The sequence below is a fragment of the Penicillium arizonense genome, assembly GCF_001773325.1.
Source record: "Penicillium arizonense strain CBS 141311 chromosome Unknown PENARI_contig084, whole genome shotgun sequence".
Lineage (NCBI taxonomy): Eukaryota > Fungi > Ascomycota > Eurotiomycetes > Eurotiales > Aspergillaceae > Penicillium > Penicillium arizonense.
Window position 1 is genome coordinate 7233 of NW_019173361.1, and position 14240 is coordinate 21472.

The 14240-nt window shown below is 48.0% G+C and overlaps 4 protein-coding genes across 4 annotated transcripts; 2 read left to right on the forward strand and 2 right to left on the reverse strand.

Annotated features, from left to right (window-relative positions):
• Positions 1–6: 6 nt before the first annotated feature.
• PENARI_c084G04415 (cytochrome P450) lies at positions 7–3964 on the reverse strand (the record flags this gene model as incomplete). The annotated part of the gene is made up of 3 exons (XM_022637727.1): positions 7–281; positions 2933–2942; positions 3017–3964. Coding segments are annotated over 3 exons (1233 nt in total), but the record flags the coding sequence as incomplete, so codon positions are not given.
• A 1830-nt stretch (positions 3965–5794) lies between these two features.
• On the forward strand, positions 5795–6706 carry PENARI_c084G07598 (class I SAM-dependent methyltransferase; the record flags this gene model as incomplete). Its single annotated transcript, XM_022637729.1, has 4 exons — positions 5795–5892; positions 5951–5976; positions 6027–6213; positions 6274–6706. The coding sequence occupies 4 exons, from the start codon at positions 5795–5797 to the stop codon at positions 6704–6706; spliced, it is 744 nt and encodes a 247-aa protein (XP_022482416.1).
• Positions 6707–9566: 2860 nt separating this feature from the next.
• Positions 9567–11180, forward strand: PENARI_c084G00578 (hybrid sensor histidine kinase/response regulator; the record flags this gene model as incomplete). Its single annotated transcript, XM_022637725.1, has 1 exon — positions 9567–11180. The coding sequence occupies one exon, from the start codon at positions 9567–9569 to the stop codon at positions 11178–11180; it is 1614 nt and encodes a 537-aa protein (XP_022482419.1).
• A 2004-nt stretch (positions 11181–13184) lies between these two features.
• Positions 13185–13694, reverse strand: PENARI_c084G10114 (uncharacterized protein; the record flags this gene model as incomplete). Its single annotated transcript, XM_022637730.1, has 2 exons — positions 13185–13416; positions 13522–13694. 2 exons carry the CDS (start codon positions 13692–13694, stop codon positions 13185–13187), a joined length of 405 nt encoding a protein of 134 aa, XP_022482414.1.
• Positions 13695–14240: the final 546 nt, after the last annotated feature.

Genomic DNA, 14240 nt, shown 5'->3' on the forward strand with positions numbered 1-14240 from the left:
AACAACAATCCTCGCAGGGAGGTGCTGCGTCAACAAGACTACCTCGCAGGATAGGTCTGCGTCAACAACAATCCTCGCAGGGAGGTGCTGCGTCAACAAGACTACCTCGCAGGATAGGTCTGCGTCAACAAGACTACCCCGCAGGATGGGCTCTGCGTTATCAAGTGTGCCTCGCAGGATGGGCTCTGCGAAACCAAGGACTCCAGACCCTCCGTGACCACGGCTGTCGCTGCCACGAGCCCAGCGATGTAAGACTTGCGCTTCCTCACAGCCAATGAGCCCTGTGTATGTAAAAATGTGCTTCCTCACAGCCAATGAGCCCTGTGACTGTAAAAATGTGCTCCCTCACAGCCAATGAGCCCTGTGACTGTAAAAATGTGCCCCCTCACAGCCAATGAGCCCTGTGATTGTAAAAATTCGCTCAGTCATGCAAGACTTGGCTCGTCAAGGACTTGTTATGGCTCCCCAGCTATGTGCAGGCACCTCTCCGTGGTGCTGGGGACCAGTATTCGAGTATTCCAAGAGTATTCGATGAAGCAAAGACCTGCCCAACAGTTTTTATAGTCTGTCTCCTATCCGAAGAAGCACCATTGGATAGATAGAATGAATATAGATCATCCCAAAATTAATCACCAAGTCGTAACATTCAAACTGGGCTTCCCTCGTTAGCGACCCGTATTACCCCTCTTTCTGCCTTTTCCGCGGTCCGATAATCCCTTCGCTGCAATGGAAATGGCATCTTTCATTCAGGTGTAGAGTAAACAGAGATGTTGTGCGGGGATGCTTGTTTTGATGGAATGTATGTTGTGATGAGAGTTGAGAGACGAGAGTTGAGAGTTGGTGAGAGTTGGTGAGAGTTGGTGAGAGTTGGTGAGAGTTGGTGAGAGTTGGTGAGTCGATGTGTTGATGTGTTGGTTTAATCTGTTGGTTTAATCTGTTGGTTTAATCTGTTGGTTTAATCTGTTGGTTTAATCTGTTGGTTTAATGTGTTGATGTGTTGACTGTTGACGTTGATGAGTCTTGATGTGGATGAGTGTTGATAGTAGTGAATGGTCGGGCGGTGAGGGACTGTCCCACATCACAGAAACTTCGATTGCATATTTTGATTCCGCAAGGGCTTTGAGTCCTTTTCGTCACTGCTTGTTGTACAGCCTCCAACTCAATTGAGATGATCTAATCAAAAATTGCTCAACTATGTTCACGCAATATACTGTACGCTCAAGATCAGAATTACGAAGTGTAGAGCCATGTGATGTGTCTCGAAAATAAGAATCTTGGACTCAGTTCAAGATGATTATGCGATAGGCTCTGTTTCTTGTTTCTTGTGTAGTCAGAGCCGTTCTCTACATGGATATTGTGTCTCGCTCGAACCTGGTTGCAATAAAATGCCTAAATACTAGAGTACTGTAAGAGCTGCTTTCTCTCGAGGCCATCATGTCATTGGGAGCTTTGGCTCGGGAATATCTGATCCGCTCCTTCTACATGTAGGAGCCGTCGCAACTTTGTGAGTAATTCCCCGCCAGTAACTACAATTCATAGTCCACCCAATCTCTCGTAGAAGTCCACTACAGCGATCAAAGCGGCGGTCATTACTTACTGCGGGACTATTCCCGAGTCATGCGATACAGCATGCTCCGCTGCTGATATAGCATGATTGAAGTCCGATCGGTTTCCAACTAGCCATCTGGAACCAGAACTGGTAAAGACACTCTCCACGACCGCCGCTCAGGACCGGGTGGTGTTCGCACAGGGGTGCTCTAATCCACAAGCGGCCCTAGCAGGCATACGCTGAAACTCCTCCCCAAGCAAATAAGTTATGACGTGGTTACATGTTCAGTCTTGTTGTGGTATATGGCTGGTGCAGATCAGGAACCAAGCCGAATCATCGGAAATAATTCCTTCACAATCTACGCGAAAAACCAAGTTGGACCTCACATTGTATTTATAACCTCTTGAATCCCCTCAGAAATAAGCACAATCAATCATTTCTCTGAACTACAACAAGTCTCAGTAAATGCCCGTTTAGTTCACAACGCTAAAGCGGGGCATCACCCAAGTCGGGCAATAATGCCAATTCATACCTTTCCCACTTTCTCAGTGTCACGGTTGGGACCTCCCTACGTGAAAAAGGTCCATATAGTTCAGAATATTCTCAGTCGGAGAGGGCGCGTCACACGTAGAATCTCTTTTTCTGTTTGTTTTCGTAACTTAAATTCAGTTTATTATGGCCTGGAGATTGGTTTGGCCATGTTAAGGCTTGAATTATGAAACCGGATAACAGTCTTGTAAATGAGGTGGTCATGGAACGGGGGAGTCCTTGCTCGAACTTGGGCGTCCATTCCACCCCTTAATCATGACGCGAACGCCTGAGCTCCCTTTTCTCGGATGGCCGTTGAACATATCACGCGCAATACGGACATCATCAATTGTAGTTTTGTACAGCTCCATCTCAAATTCCCTGAAAATTGCGGCGACTGCCAAAAGTATTTCAGCCTTCGCGAGACTAATGGACCGATGTTAGTGCACTGTAGCATTGGAACAAGGAACCAAGGAAATTACACATACGGAATGCCGATGCACTGCCTCGATCCTTTGCTAAAGGCGACCAGGTATTTTTCGAGGTGTTTCCTTTGCGTTGGATCCATCCATCTTTCGGGGACAAAACTTTGCGAATTGGGAAAAAGGTCTTCGTTATGATGTATAAATAAGCTCGTCATACCGACGGGCACCTAAAGTCTGTGGTAAGCGAGCGTTGACTTGAAAGAATAAGTAGGAAAACAGAAGCAAATTACCCCAGGAGGAATGACCCAATCTTTATACCCCATAGGCCGATCTGGGGAGCTACGTTGAAGCCGCGTTGCAACAGCGTTTGTGATTCTGCAAATCGGGATGAGCAACCATATGAGACTTTATTGAAGGAACACTTTCATACCTAAGACCTTCTAGCATAACAGAAGACTAGTATGATCAGCGACCAAATCCTGTTATAAAGTGCAGCCTAGACATGGAATCTCACCAGGTAGGGCATTGCCTCATATTCCACTAATGACGCCGTCCCATCTGGATCCAGCCGATTCAGTTCCTCCCGTAGTTTCTGAAGCTTTTTCGGATTATTTAGGAGGTGGAACGTGATTGTGGCCAGATTTTTGGCAGTCGTTTCTCCACCAGCCACAACAACAGTGAAAACCTCTTGGCTTAAGCGATCAGCTGCCTTCTCTTCTGGTGGGAGCGTGCTCTCCAGAAAAGCATGAAATAATGTGCCTTTGGGCACACTTGCTCTGTCGCCTTTGGAAATGCTGTCGGGGCTTTGGCTATCGATGACTAAGCTAGCTAGGCGCATACTCTCAATTTTCTGGTCGACAACCAGCCCGATGTCAGGATTGATGCTAACGACGAGCCATCGCGGGAGCAGCTCAAACAGACTTATGACCCAGCGGAATTGTTTGAATTGCATGCCCGCGTGCACGATGGCCTGAATTGTTTTGGACCATTGTGGGCTGAAATCAGGGTCATCAAGATAGTGAAAAGATTCTCCCATGGTGTATTCCACGACCACGTCTGTGGTGAAAGCATTAAACGCGTGGTACACATGTAGTGGAGCATGTCTATCCTTCCAGACGCGCATCCCATTGCACAATTTGTCAACCATGCCCCGAAGCATTGGCTCCAGACGTCGGATTCGTTGCTGAGAAAAGAATGGATTCATTGGTTGACGCCGCATCCGATGACACCGATAGTCGACTGAGCCGAATGCGGAAGCTGGTGCCCCAAACATCCCTGTCAAATGTAATGACTTATTTCGCGGGGTATCTCGAGAGTACAGTGTTTCATAATATTCAGGATCGTCAATGTGTAGCTCGTAAGGGCTGATTCGCACGATTGGGCCATATTTCCGATGCATCTCGGCGATTCGAAAGGTGTATTGACCTTCTAGGAATGAATCGTAGTAAAATTCATACCACATTGTGAGAGCGGCCAATCTGGGCCCCGGGAAGTGAGCAATAGGTGAAAGCCATAGCCGATATATAGCAAGCCAAAGCGCGTAGGCCGCCCCCGCAACACTTAGGGAGAGCGTTGCGTGCCACCACACCATGGTCAGCAGAGTAGAAAGTGGAAGAAAGAATCTAGTACAGCCACCGAGGCAAAGAAGGAAAGAGGAAAAGAGGAAATTCAAGCTTAAATGGTGGCCAACGCCCTTTTTATACGCTTCAGCTGTTCCCCACCCGGAAAGATTAGGGTTTCTAGGACACATGAACGAGTAGGGCACAATGCATTGCTTACCTAAGATATTTCTGAAGTCCGCAACGCATCTAGAGAGGTGGAGAAGGAAGCCAAATCGTCCGAGCGCGGTCTTTAGTAACGGAGATGTGTTTAGATCCCCAACTGCGCCAGTTTGGTTATGTCGAAGCTTGCTCAAGTGGACTGAATCCACTAGCACAGCTGCAGCCCGTCGCTTCGGGACGGGTCAACAATCTTTCCCGCGACCCGTGAGTCTACATTTCCCATTAAGGTTCAACCATAAGAAAAGGCAACTGGAACTAGCCTTAAGGTTGGTATTACTTCCACTGCGGTTGTCAACCTTCTTGCCTTACCCAGTCTCATTTACACAGTCTAGTTCAACTTTAACTTCTTTTCACGGTGGCCTGCTCTTCTGCTCTCTGTGATGCATGACACAGGTTTCTCCCCGCTTCACCCAGGGAACTTTATTCGCTCACGAAAAGACCGCAGGCCAAAGCAAAGGATTCGACCTGCTTTAAGTTCGCGTCCTAGCGCGTAAGCCGTATACGTACTTTTGTAATCGGATCGGCGTTGGTTGGCCCGCAGCCCGTTAAAACAAAATCATCCGGCTTGGAGACTTGCTCTTCCAGGTTGTGAAAGTGTAAGCAGCAGCAGTCAGCCAGGTTTAAATCGGTTGACAATCATATATCTGTCGCCCAGGGGAATGTGCTTCTGTTGAGCCAGCTAAGCGCTTATGCGTATCGATTGGCCTCTCAGATCTGTTTCATATAGACGATCCTAGCACCCATCATTCAACTCGTGAACGGGGTGTATTGTGGTGCATCCAGGAGACTCCCGTCATAGATTGAATGGCGACAGGCAAAAGGAGTCCTTCTCCCCCGCTTTTGACTGGCAAATGTGACGCTTGGGCCACCCCAAACTGGTACTTTTGTGTCCCGGGACGCCCGCTTTTGCAGCTTTTTTGGGGTTAGTTGGCCCACAATTGAATTTCGTGTCTTCTACATTCTCGAGACTTATCTCCGCACCAGTTGTTGAGAATCGTGTCTTGACCATGGCCGACCAACCTATTGCTATAGCAAGTATTGCTAGTCCTTTCTATAATATTGAAGCCTGACGGAGTTATTTAAGGATCCGGATTTGTATGCTATTGACAGTACCTACTATCCCGATGATTGGCAATCGTAAGTGGCTCGTGCAGCAACTATTCCGGGTCAGATATAAAGCTTACCTTTGGTTTCATCCAGGGAAACCACGTCCATCGGATCTTCGATTTACCGAGGTTTGATGGAAAATGGCAGACGGTAGGTATATCGACAATGGCCAAACCAGAAGACTAATTGCAAACTCCAGGTACCAAACACTCCGGAACAAAGACTACATGTAAGCAGGCGAGTTGAGACAAGCGTTTCATCGCGCGATCTCACGCATCGTTATAGCCTTCCTTCCGACGAACGACAGTTCGAAGCGTACGAAGCTGGGTATGTCTTTGGTCAATGCAGTTATCTGCATTACAGTATCCTCGCTAATGAACATAAGGCATCTTGTTGCTCTCATCATGGTGTCGGAAAGCGAAAACCCATTCTTCCTATCTCCTATTGGTAACTCGCCCCAGCATATTCTGGACATAGGAACTGGCCGGAGGACCTGGGCTATGTACGTGTGTTATCTTATCATGTTTCTTATCGAAATGCTTCCTACTGACTACATCAAGTGACGTTGCCGACATGTTTCCTAGCGGTTAGTTTCCACAAGCATTCTTGCACTTTCATGCTCCTGACGGGCCACAGCAACCGTTCGTGGGGTCGATCTTTTTCCGCCACCGGTTTCCTGGATGCCCCCAAATTGCATTCTGGAGGTCGACGACGTTCAGCAGGATTGGACATGGCAAGGGTCATTTGATTTGATACATATGCGTATCATGATCGGGTCATTTGATGGAACAGAATGGGACAGCCTCTACCAGCAATGCTTTGAGTGAGCAGGAGTGATGACCCTAATTGATATCTGGAATAGCGTCTGACAGTTCGGCACTAGGAAACTTTGCCCGGGTGGGTGGATTGAGCAATTGGAGGTCAGTCCCATCATTGAGACTGATGATGGTAGCCTGCCCGCTGACAATATCCTGAATGACTGGGGTCCGAACATGCTGGGTTGCGGTGAGCGCGCCGGTCGGGGCTGCGACACCTTCGATACTATGGCCAGGAGAATTCGAAACGCGGGATTTGTTGATGTTCATGAGAAACTTTACAAATGGCCCATTGGGCCGTGGCCTAGAGACCAGAAACTGAAGGATGCAGGCGCCGCCAATTTCGAGCACTGGGTTAATGGGATAGAGGGTTGGTGTATGTGGTTGCTCACCAAGTTCGGCCACCCGCAGCCCTGGGACAAAGAAGAAGTCTATGTATATGTAGCCAAGCTGCGAAAAGAGCTTAATAATCCACGGTTTCATATATGGCATCAAGGGTAAGTGGTCGGTTCTTCTGTCTCTCCCTTTGGATTTTTTCAACTGACGACACAGACGGAGAGTATGGGCGCGGAAACCGATGCCAAGAGATGCGCCGGATAATTCACAAATTCGTTCAACGAGACCATCATTCCAACCGTCACCTTGAGCATCGGTGGAGAATATTCAGCGCCATTTAACGCAATAAGTGGGAGGTAGAGAGCTCGGCGTGTCATTATTCCCGTGTTGAGCGAGCTATTGCTAGAATGAGGTGCGGATATCAACCCTCCAGGACGCAATTATGGAACGGCTTTTGCAAGGCGCCTCTTGGTGAAGAGAGAACAAAAAAAACACCAAATACATCTTCGCCACAGGACCCTGATTGTAGCTACATTGTATCGTAAAATACGAAAGCATTACATGACAAGTTTTCACCTCATAATGAAGGACTGTCGACGAAGGAGTGTCATATTGGCCTCTTGGCCTATTGACTGCAGTGCTGCTCGTATTGTTGTGCTGAATGACATGTTGATTTTTGTCGTTGCGACAATTGATTCGTATCTTCAAGGACAAAAGCTCGTCCTGTATATTCTCATTAGTAGCGATTTTCTCTTCAAATTAGTTTGCGGATGGGAAGTGAGAGTACTCTTCCGGGGTCTTGCATCCCTCCTATGCAAATTCCTCGTTGGCATCCTTGTCAACATTTATGGTAGCTAGAATAGGGAAATAAGGGTAAGAGATGCTGTCCCGATGGAGATATGCTTTATCTGTCTAAATAGCGCGGTTGTCGGTCAATTAATAAGCGTGGGAAAAGCGAAATCGCCGGAGTCAAAGTAGGTCCATTCCTTCCGATTGTCAGGTAGCACGCGTCAAGTAATTTACATTCTAAAGCCCTTGTGATTTTGACCAACTAAGCCTCCACGCGGGCTTTCCGTACTTGCTCAAGAGAGGTTTCTCAATTCCAGACAATAGCTGGGGGAAGATATCAGTAGCTCTACGAAAAGAATATTATTCGTGAATATTTGCGAAAATGAGTAAATAAAATAAATATGAATAAGGGACTTAATTGCTGAAGTCGAGTTCAATCCCTACCTCCGCCGATATAATTGGCAGGTAATCTTGAGCAGCCTTCGTCATTGGTCGAAAATAAAATAAATTCGTCTTCCATCGCTTCAGTACCCATTCTTCGTCTGCGTCCCCAATCCTATGGTGGGACCAACTCACTGGTGGTGAGTCCAGATACCTATCAATGTCCGATAAAAGCGTCTGCTGGGATGGCTGTATTTTTCGGGAGATAGAATGTAACCAAGATAGTACTTCGCCAATTCAACCATTAAAAGTGCCAGATGCCAGATTCACAAAATGGAACTTTCTTCTTTATCGGGTGTCGTATTGCCAATCCTTCTGTCGTGATAATTTGCGACCCAATAGAGTCCCTTCGTCGCAATGTAACGGTGTAATGATGTTTCTGCCATTGAGGTGTAAACAGGGATGTGAGTGTTGATGAGTGTTGTGGTGGGTGAATGGTCTGGCGGGGGAGTGGTGGTCAACGTCTCACGGACGTAGCGCGGAGGTTTTCTTGCCAACTCACCCACATGATAGATGTATCAAATTGCATTGTATCAATTCTGTGAGCCATTCCTCCTCCCCAGCTGACCACTTAGTGAAGTTAGCATACACTATCAGGAATTTGTGGCCGAATTGTTTAGGGCAATCCGGACTTCAGGTGATGCTGATACCCAGCATATCATCGCTTTTGTTCGGTTGGAATCATGGACCAGTGAGATTCACAATATGTTAAGTCACCTCCTCGCGGAAAACATACTTCCCGGTCCTCGGCCTGACTTGCACGGAGCAACAGCATGGAACATCATGTTTAGCCGTATCGCCGTAAAGAACGTATTGGATTTAAGTATCTAATGAGTCATTGTAAATTACCGTATACTCCCATGGAATCTAGGTAGGGATATGAGGGGATGGAGTGGACCTAGCGCTCTAGCTGATTCACGCCTACTCCCTTTCTTCTGTTTCCTACGTGGCCTGTGCCTTCATCTCCTTGACGACGGCTGAGAGGCTGCTGTCGAGTACACTTTATGGAGTCGATCATGTGAGAATATAGGTAATAATCTGCATCACGCCGACTCTATTACCTCCGCCTTGAAGAAAACAAAAGGTCCACTGACTGGAAGCCTACCTATCGTAGAATCTTCATTCACTGCACTGCACTGCACTGCACTGCACTGCACTGGTTAGGCAGGACGGAAGATCGACTAGGGTAAAGGTCCGCTAGCCCCACAGTGAAAATCGGGGTTTTTCATTGGATTTCGTGATTCGCCGCTCACTTGATGGTACTCCACAATGACGTGGATGATGTTGTGTCGCATTAGATAATCGAGAATCCGACAACCTCTGGACAGCGGAAATCGCACCGCCTTGTACTGCGCGTTCATCGTTCGCTCGAATCTCTGAAGACAGCTAGTCAGCTCTTAGGAGCATGCAGACCACCACATCGTATGCTGCCACCGCAGCCCCCATTTTTGTGTGATAAAAAGCTTAAAGTGCTGTTTTGCACAGCGAAATGAGCCTCGATTTTCAGCCGACCGCGTCGGCACAACAGTTAGCCGACATCATTCCACATGGTCTAGCAATTCTCAATCAGAAATGCGAGCTGGTTTCCGCGAACTCCAGCTTCCGAACGCTGATTCCGTGTTCGGATGGAAAGTTTCCAGATAGTTGGTTACAGTCAATCCACTCAGACGACTTCAACCGGGTGAATGCTTATTTCAAGGAGGCTGCGTCATCCAAAGCAGCGCTGCGCGTTGAATACCGGGCTCGGAATCAGGACACATGGTGTGTGCTGACTCTAAACTCTCTTCATGCAAATATGCATGATTTTGGCCTTGACGCCCTTGGCGGATTTATTATAACGGTCGCGGATATTACACCAGAGAAGAGGGCCGAATTTTCCCAGAAAAAGCTTGCGAAAGACGCGCAAGAACATAAAGAACTCCAAGAGCGATTCATCGACATGATTAGCCATGAGATACGAAACCCTCTTTCAGCGATATTACACTGCACCGAGGATATTATTGCGGCAGTACGCGAAAAAGAAGACTGCAAAGTGCCACTTTCACGCATCACCGAGTCAGCGGAGACCATCTGTCTGTGCATTTCACACCAGAAAAAAATTCTCGACGACGTCCTTACTTTCTCGAAAGTTGACGCATCGATGCTTCTTCTATCACCACGAAGAGTACAACCGAAAATACATTTTGCGGGCCCAATTTCTATATTTCGGCCGCAGCTGCAAAGGAATGACATACGGTTCGATTACCAAGCTGACTTTTCTTATGCGGAGTGTGGTATCGAATGGGTTATGGCCGACCTTGATCGAATGGGTCAGGTTCTCATCAACCTTCTCTCCAATGCAATAAAATTTACTGCCAGATCTAAGGACTCGCGAGAAATCCGGGTCTCAATTGGCGCTTCAAAAGACCGCCCTTCATCATATCCTCCCAATGTTGTCTTTTTTCGATCGGGCGAGTCTGCGCTCGGCCTGGATAAAACAGCCTTACCTGAGTGGGGCGACGGAGAATTTGCATATGTCATGCTCGCTGTCAAAGATACTGGTATTGGCATCGATGGTGATGCCCAGATGCGGCTTTTTGAAAGATTCAACCAAGCTACTCCAAGGACGGAAGGAATCTATGGTGGTTCTGGTCTGGGTCTCAACATCAGTAGAAGACTGTGTCATCTACATGGTGGGGAGATTGGCGTGAGTTCGAAAGAAGGCGGGGGAAGTACATTTGGCTTTTTCTTCCGAGTGCGCAAGTGTGCTTACACTGGTGGCGAGAGCGTTGGCGAAGATGACATCTCCGAAGTGGACAAGTTATCTCACGGCATCCAATCGTTAGGCAGGGAATTGTCCGATGTCAAAGGATCGACTCAAGGCATTCGGATACCAAAAGACCCTCCGCTAAGTCAAATTGACGAGTTGAGACAGGGAGGCCCCGTGGATGAAAGAACGAGGCATACACATGAGATTGAGCGACAAACAATGATTCGCGATAATGAAAGAGCTCAAAGCCACAACGAGGAAATTACAAGTCGGCGCATACTCGTGGTTGAGGATAATATCATTAACAGGAAAATCCTCTCTCGAAAATTGGGTTCACTGGGATTCGAAGTCATCGAGGCCAATAATGGCCAAGAGGCTTTGGATGCTTACCAGAACAGCAGCCTGGATTGCATCCTCATGGACCAAGAAATGCCAGTGATAAATGGTAATGCAGCATCCAGGCGTATTCGAGAGCTTGAGAAAGAAAGCGATACGCACATTCCTATTGTGGGAATGACAGCCAACGTCAGAGCGGCGCAAATATCAGAAATGCTCGAGGCTGGGATGGATGATATAATTAACAAGCCGTTTCGTACTGAAGAGATTGTTGCGAAGATTAGTCAATTCCTTCCTTTGGCTTTGGAAATGGCAAATAAATGAATTTCTGGCAGGGTTGTCACATTGAACCGGGAGGTGTCGCAGCATCGCGAGCCGAAATACCAATTTTAGATATTACAATTTTATTCATATTCTCAGGGCGCCCTTTTCGCATGTTGTAGTTTCAGCGAAATGACGCGATATAATAGCAATGCCGGTCCATGGGTCCATCACGGGGTGTTGCGACTCATGATGCACCAGGCGTGGATCAGACGATCAGCATTGATCCTACTAACTAATGTATAGTTCAGGAAAAGTGCCTCCATTTTAGAAAATCTCTCGAGAGAGGCCAGGCTTAGACAGCTTCGCTGGCCTTGACATATATGCTTCCTTAGTATTCATCGTATTCGATTTTAACGCTTTTTGTCAGGCGGAGTCCCGACTTCATGAGATCAACCATGGTCTGCTGCGGGGAGAACATGGAGGAAGCCCGATCGGGGTCTAGCAAGCGCCACCTTAAACCAAACCTGGTAGAGACGTCTCCGCCATAATCATTGAAAACTAATGTCAGTGGGGTGATATCCGCGCGGGGTTGCTCTAGTTCGCTTGTAGTCACAGCAGGCATGCGCCTAAACCATTCCCCCGAGGGGCAATCATGACATGAGCACTGATTAGGGGTAGATGATTCAAAATAGGTTGTAGGAGACTGTCCTAGAGGTCACATAGCCGGATGGCTCTTGGTGGTACTGTTATAGACATCAACCCAGCTTCACGGTGAATTGCTCGAACAGTGATATGCGGGAGCGCGGCGAGTTCGACAAATACATCATAGATGCTCAAAGGACAGTGGGATCGGGGACGTAGAGAACAAATCTGGCGATTTGCTGACAAGATCTGCTTGTGCCGCCAATTGCGATACGTTAGAAGACGATCTCGATGGACAAAACATAGACGCGATCAGCTTGACTAGGCTGCAGCTGCAGTGATATTCAAGCAGATGGGCCTTTGCACATATTGCCTGGGCTCTAATAGAACAAGGTGTGTTTAGGAATCAAATCTACTGACCATCTGCTCGAACAGGAAACAACACAACACTTCCGACACACTTATGCTGCAGCACTGTGTATGGTCTGATTGGTTCGTTTCCGCTCGCTCGTATATGTCGACACGCTCAGCAACACGGAGAGGGTTCAGATGGGACTGTGTCAGACGGTAGTTCTTGGGGTCATGGGCCCTGTCTTTGGTTTGGCTGTCCTCGGTCTTGTCCACTCGATTCGAAGCTGGGATGGTCATGTCAACTTATTCGGCCCGAACTGACGGGACTTTCGCCTCACCGTCTGCTTGCACGCAGACTTGGACTAACAACCTGGCCGTCTCCGAAGGTACTGCTCGTCCGCCATGAAGCAAGAAAGAAACACCAAGACTTCTCGGTGTCTTTCAGAGTTCCAGGCTCGGAAAGACACTTGACGCATTCCGGGGACAACGATGGTCACCCATTGGACGCCAGGAATCCAAGCCGCAAGCAAGCTATCCCTTCTGGGTGTTCGATGCGTAGAGACAGTAGCATACGCTCAGTGTAGTTTGGATCTTGCATCAGATAGGCACACCAACGCATGATCTGATGCATAGAAACCGCTTGGAGAAAGAAGCGAGATAGACGATATAAGCCGTACGGTGAGTCATGGTCGATGCCACCAGTAATCATAGGGCGAGGGACAGAACATTCGATCGCATTGGTATAGGGGAGCTCGGGCAAATAACGTATTTGCTGGCTTCGCATTCGAGTGGGGGGAATCTGAGGGTGTCTTCCTGTTGTGGGTCCCAGTCAGCAAGTATTGATCCAGTTGCCCCACGAGATGTTGTACTTTACATTGTTCACGAAGAACCTCTTGAGTGTACGGTTGAGACCGATAATCAATGAGAATTGTGATCATACCAGCTTACCAACTAGATCACTTCCGATTCTCTTCGGCAATGCAGTCACCAATCATGCCATGTTATATCCAGGCTCGTCGCAGATCTGCGGCTGTCGCTTCGAGGAAACCGCGCTCGATGCACCGCGCAAGTTTACAAGACGGCAAATGCACCTGTCGAACCCACCGGTGACATGAAATTGTATAGTCGTATTGAGAGACCGCTTCGTGAAGACACCGAGAGGTTGAGGCACTCCGTCGTCCATGGTGTGAAGGCGGTGAGGAGGGCGGAAGACACGATGGCGCGTCTGCCTCTCGGTCTTATCTGACTCGGCGGGAATAGGTTACTCGCCTCCAGAGTTTTCGCGGTTGGCGATGGGCTGCTCCTACAACGGCATGAAGATGTCAGTGGTGTTCGTGTCTATGGCACAGGCTTGGCACCAATCATCGGACCCGGCGCAGCAGGAGGCGCGATATTCCACTCACCTTACCGAGGTTTATGCGTCCTGTTGGTGGCCCACAACCTTAATTTGCGGTACTTCAGGACATGCTGCATGGTTTGAAGTGACAGGGCCAGAAATGGTGTGTAGGCCATGACTTTGCGCGGAGCTCTCACGGAGTACTGGTTCGGACTCTGCTGCGCTGTCAACGATTTCTTGTCCATCATTAGCTTGTAGATCGGGGAGGTACTCCATTACTCACATGTTCTGGAGGTCAATACTAGAGAAGAAGACACGGAAATGGGCTCCGAGGTTTTTGCGCTGGTGTATATTGGACGGAATGCACGGATTTCTGTTTCGCATCGTCTTTGAAGTTAGTCCAGTTTCGGAAATGGTCGCGCTGAAATCTACATACCTGGTATGGAAATCGCTCTTTTGCATCGATATATTCAGGGGCGGGACAGTGGTGGGCTGCTATGGTGGACAGATGTTCGCATAGATACTTTGACCAGCTAACCCAAATCTTGTTATTAGATCGGCTGGCATGGGTAGCAAAGTGGACCTGGTGGTAGTCACGTCTCACAAGCACTTTCTAGCTTGTCGGTCCACAACGTAATTACAGTATAGATGTCAGTACAGTGGAAATCCAGTAGGTCAAAGGGAAGAACTTATCAGGTGCCTCAAACCGAAGGCCTCGACTCTGCATAGCCAAGTGATAGTATTGGAGAACAAATTGCTGGGAGCAGAGGACGTATTTATAGGCTTCTCGG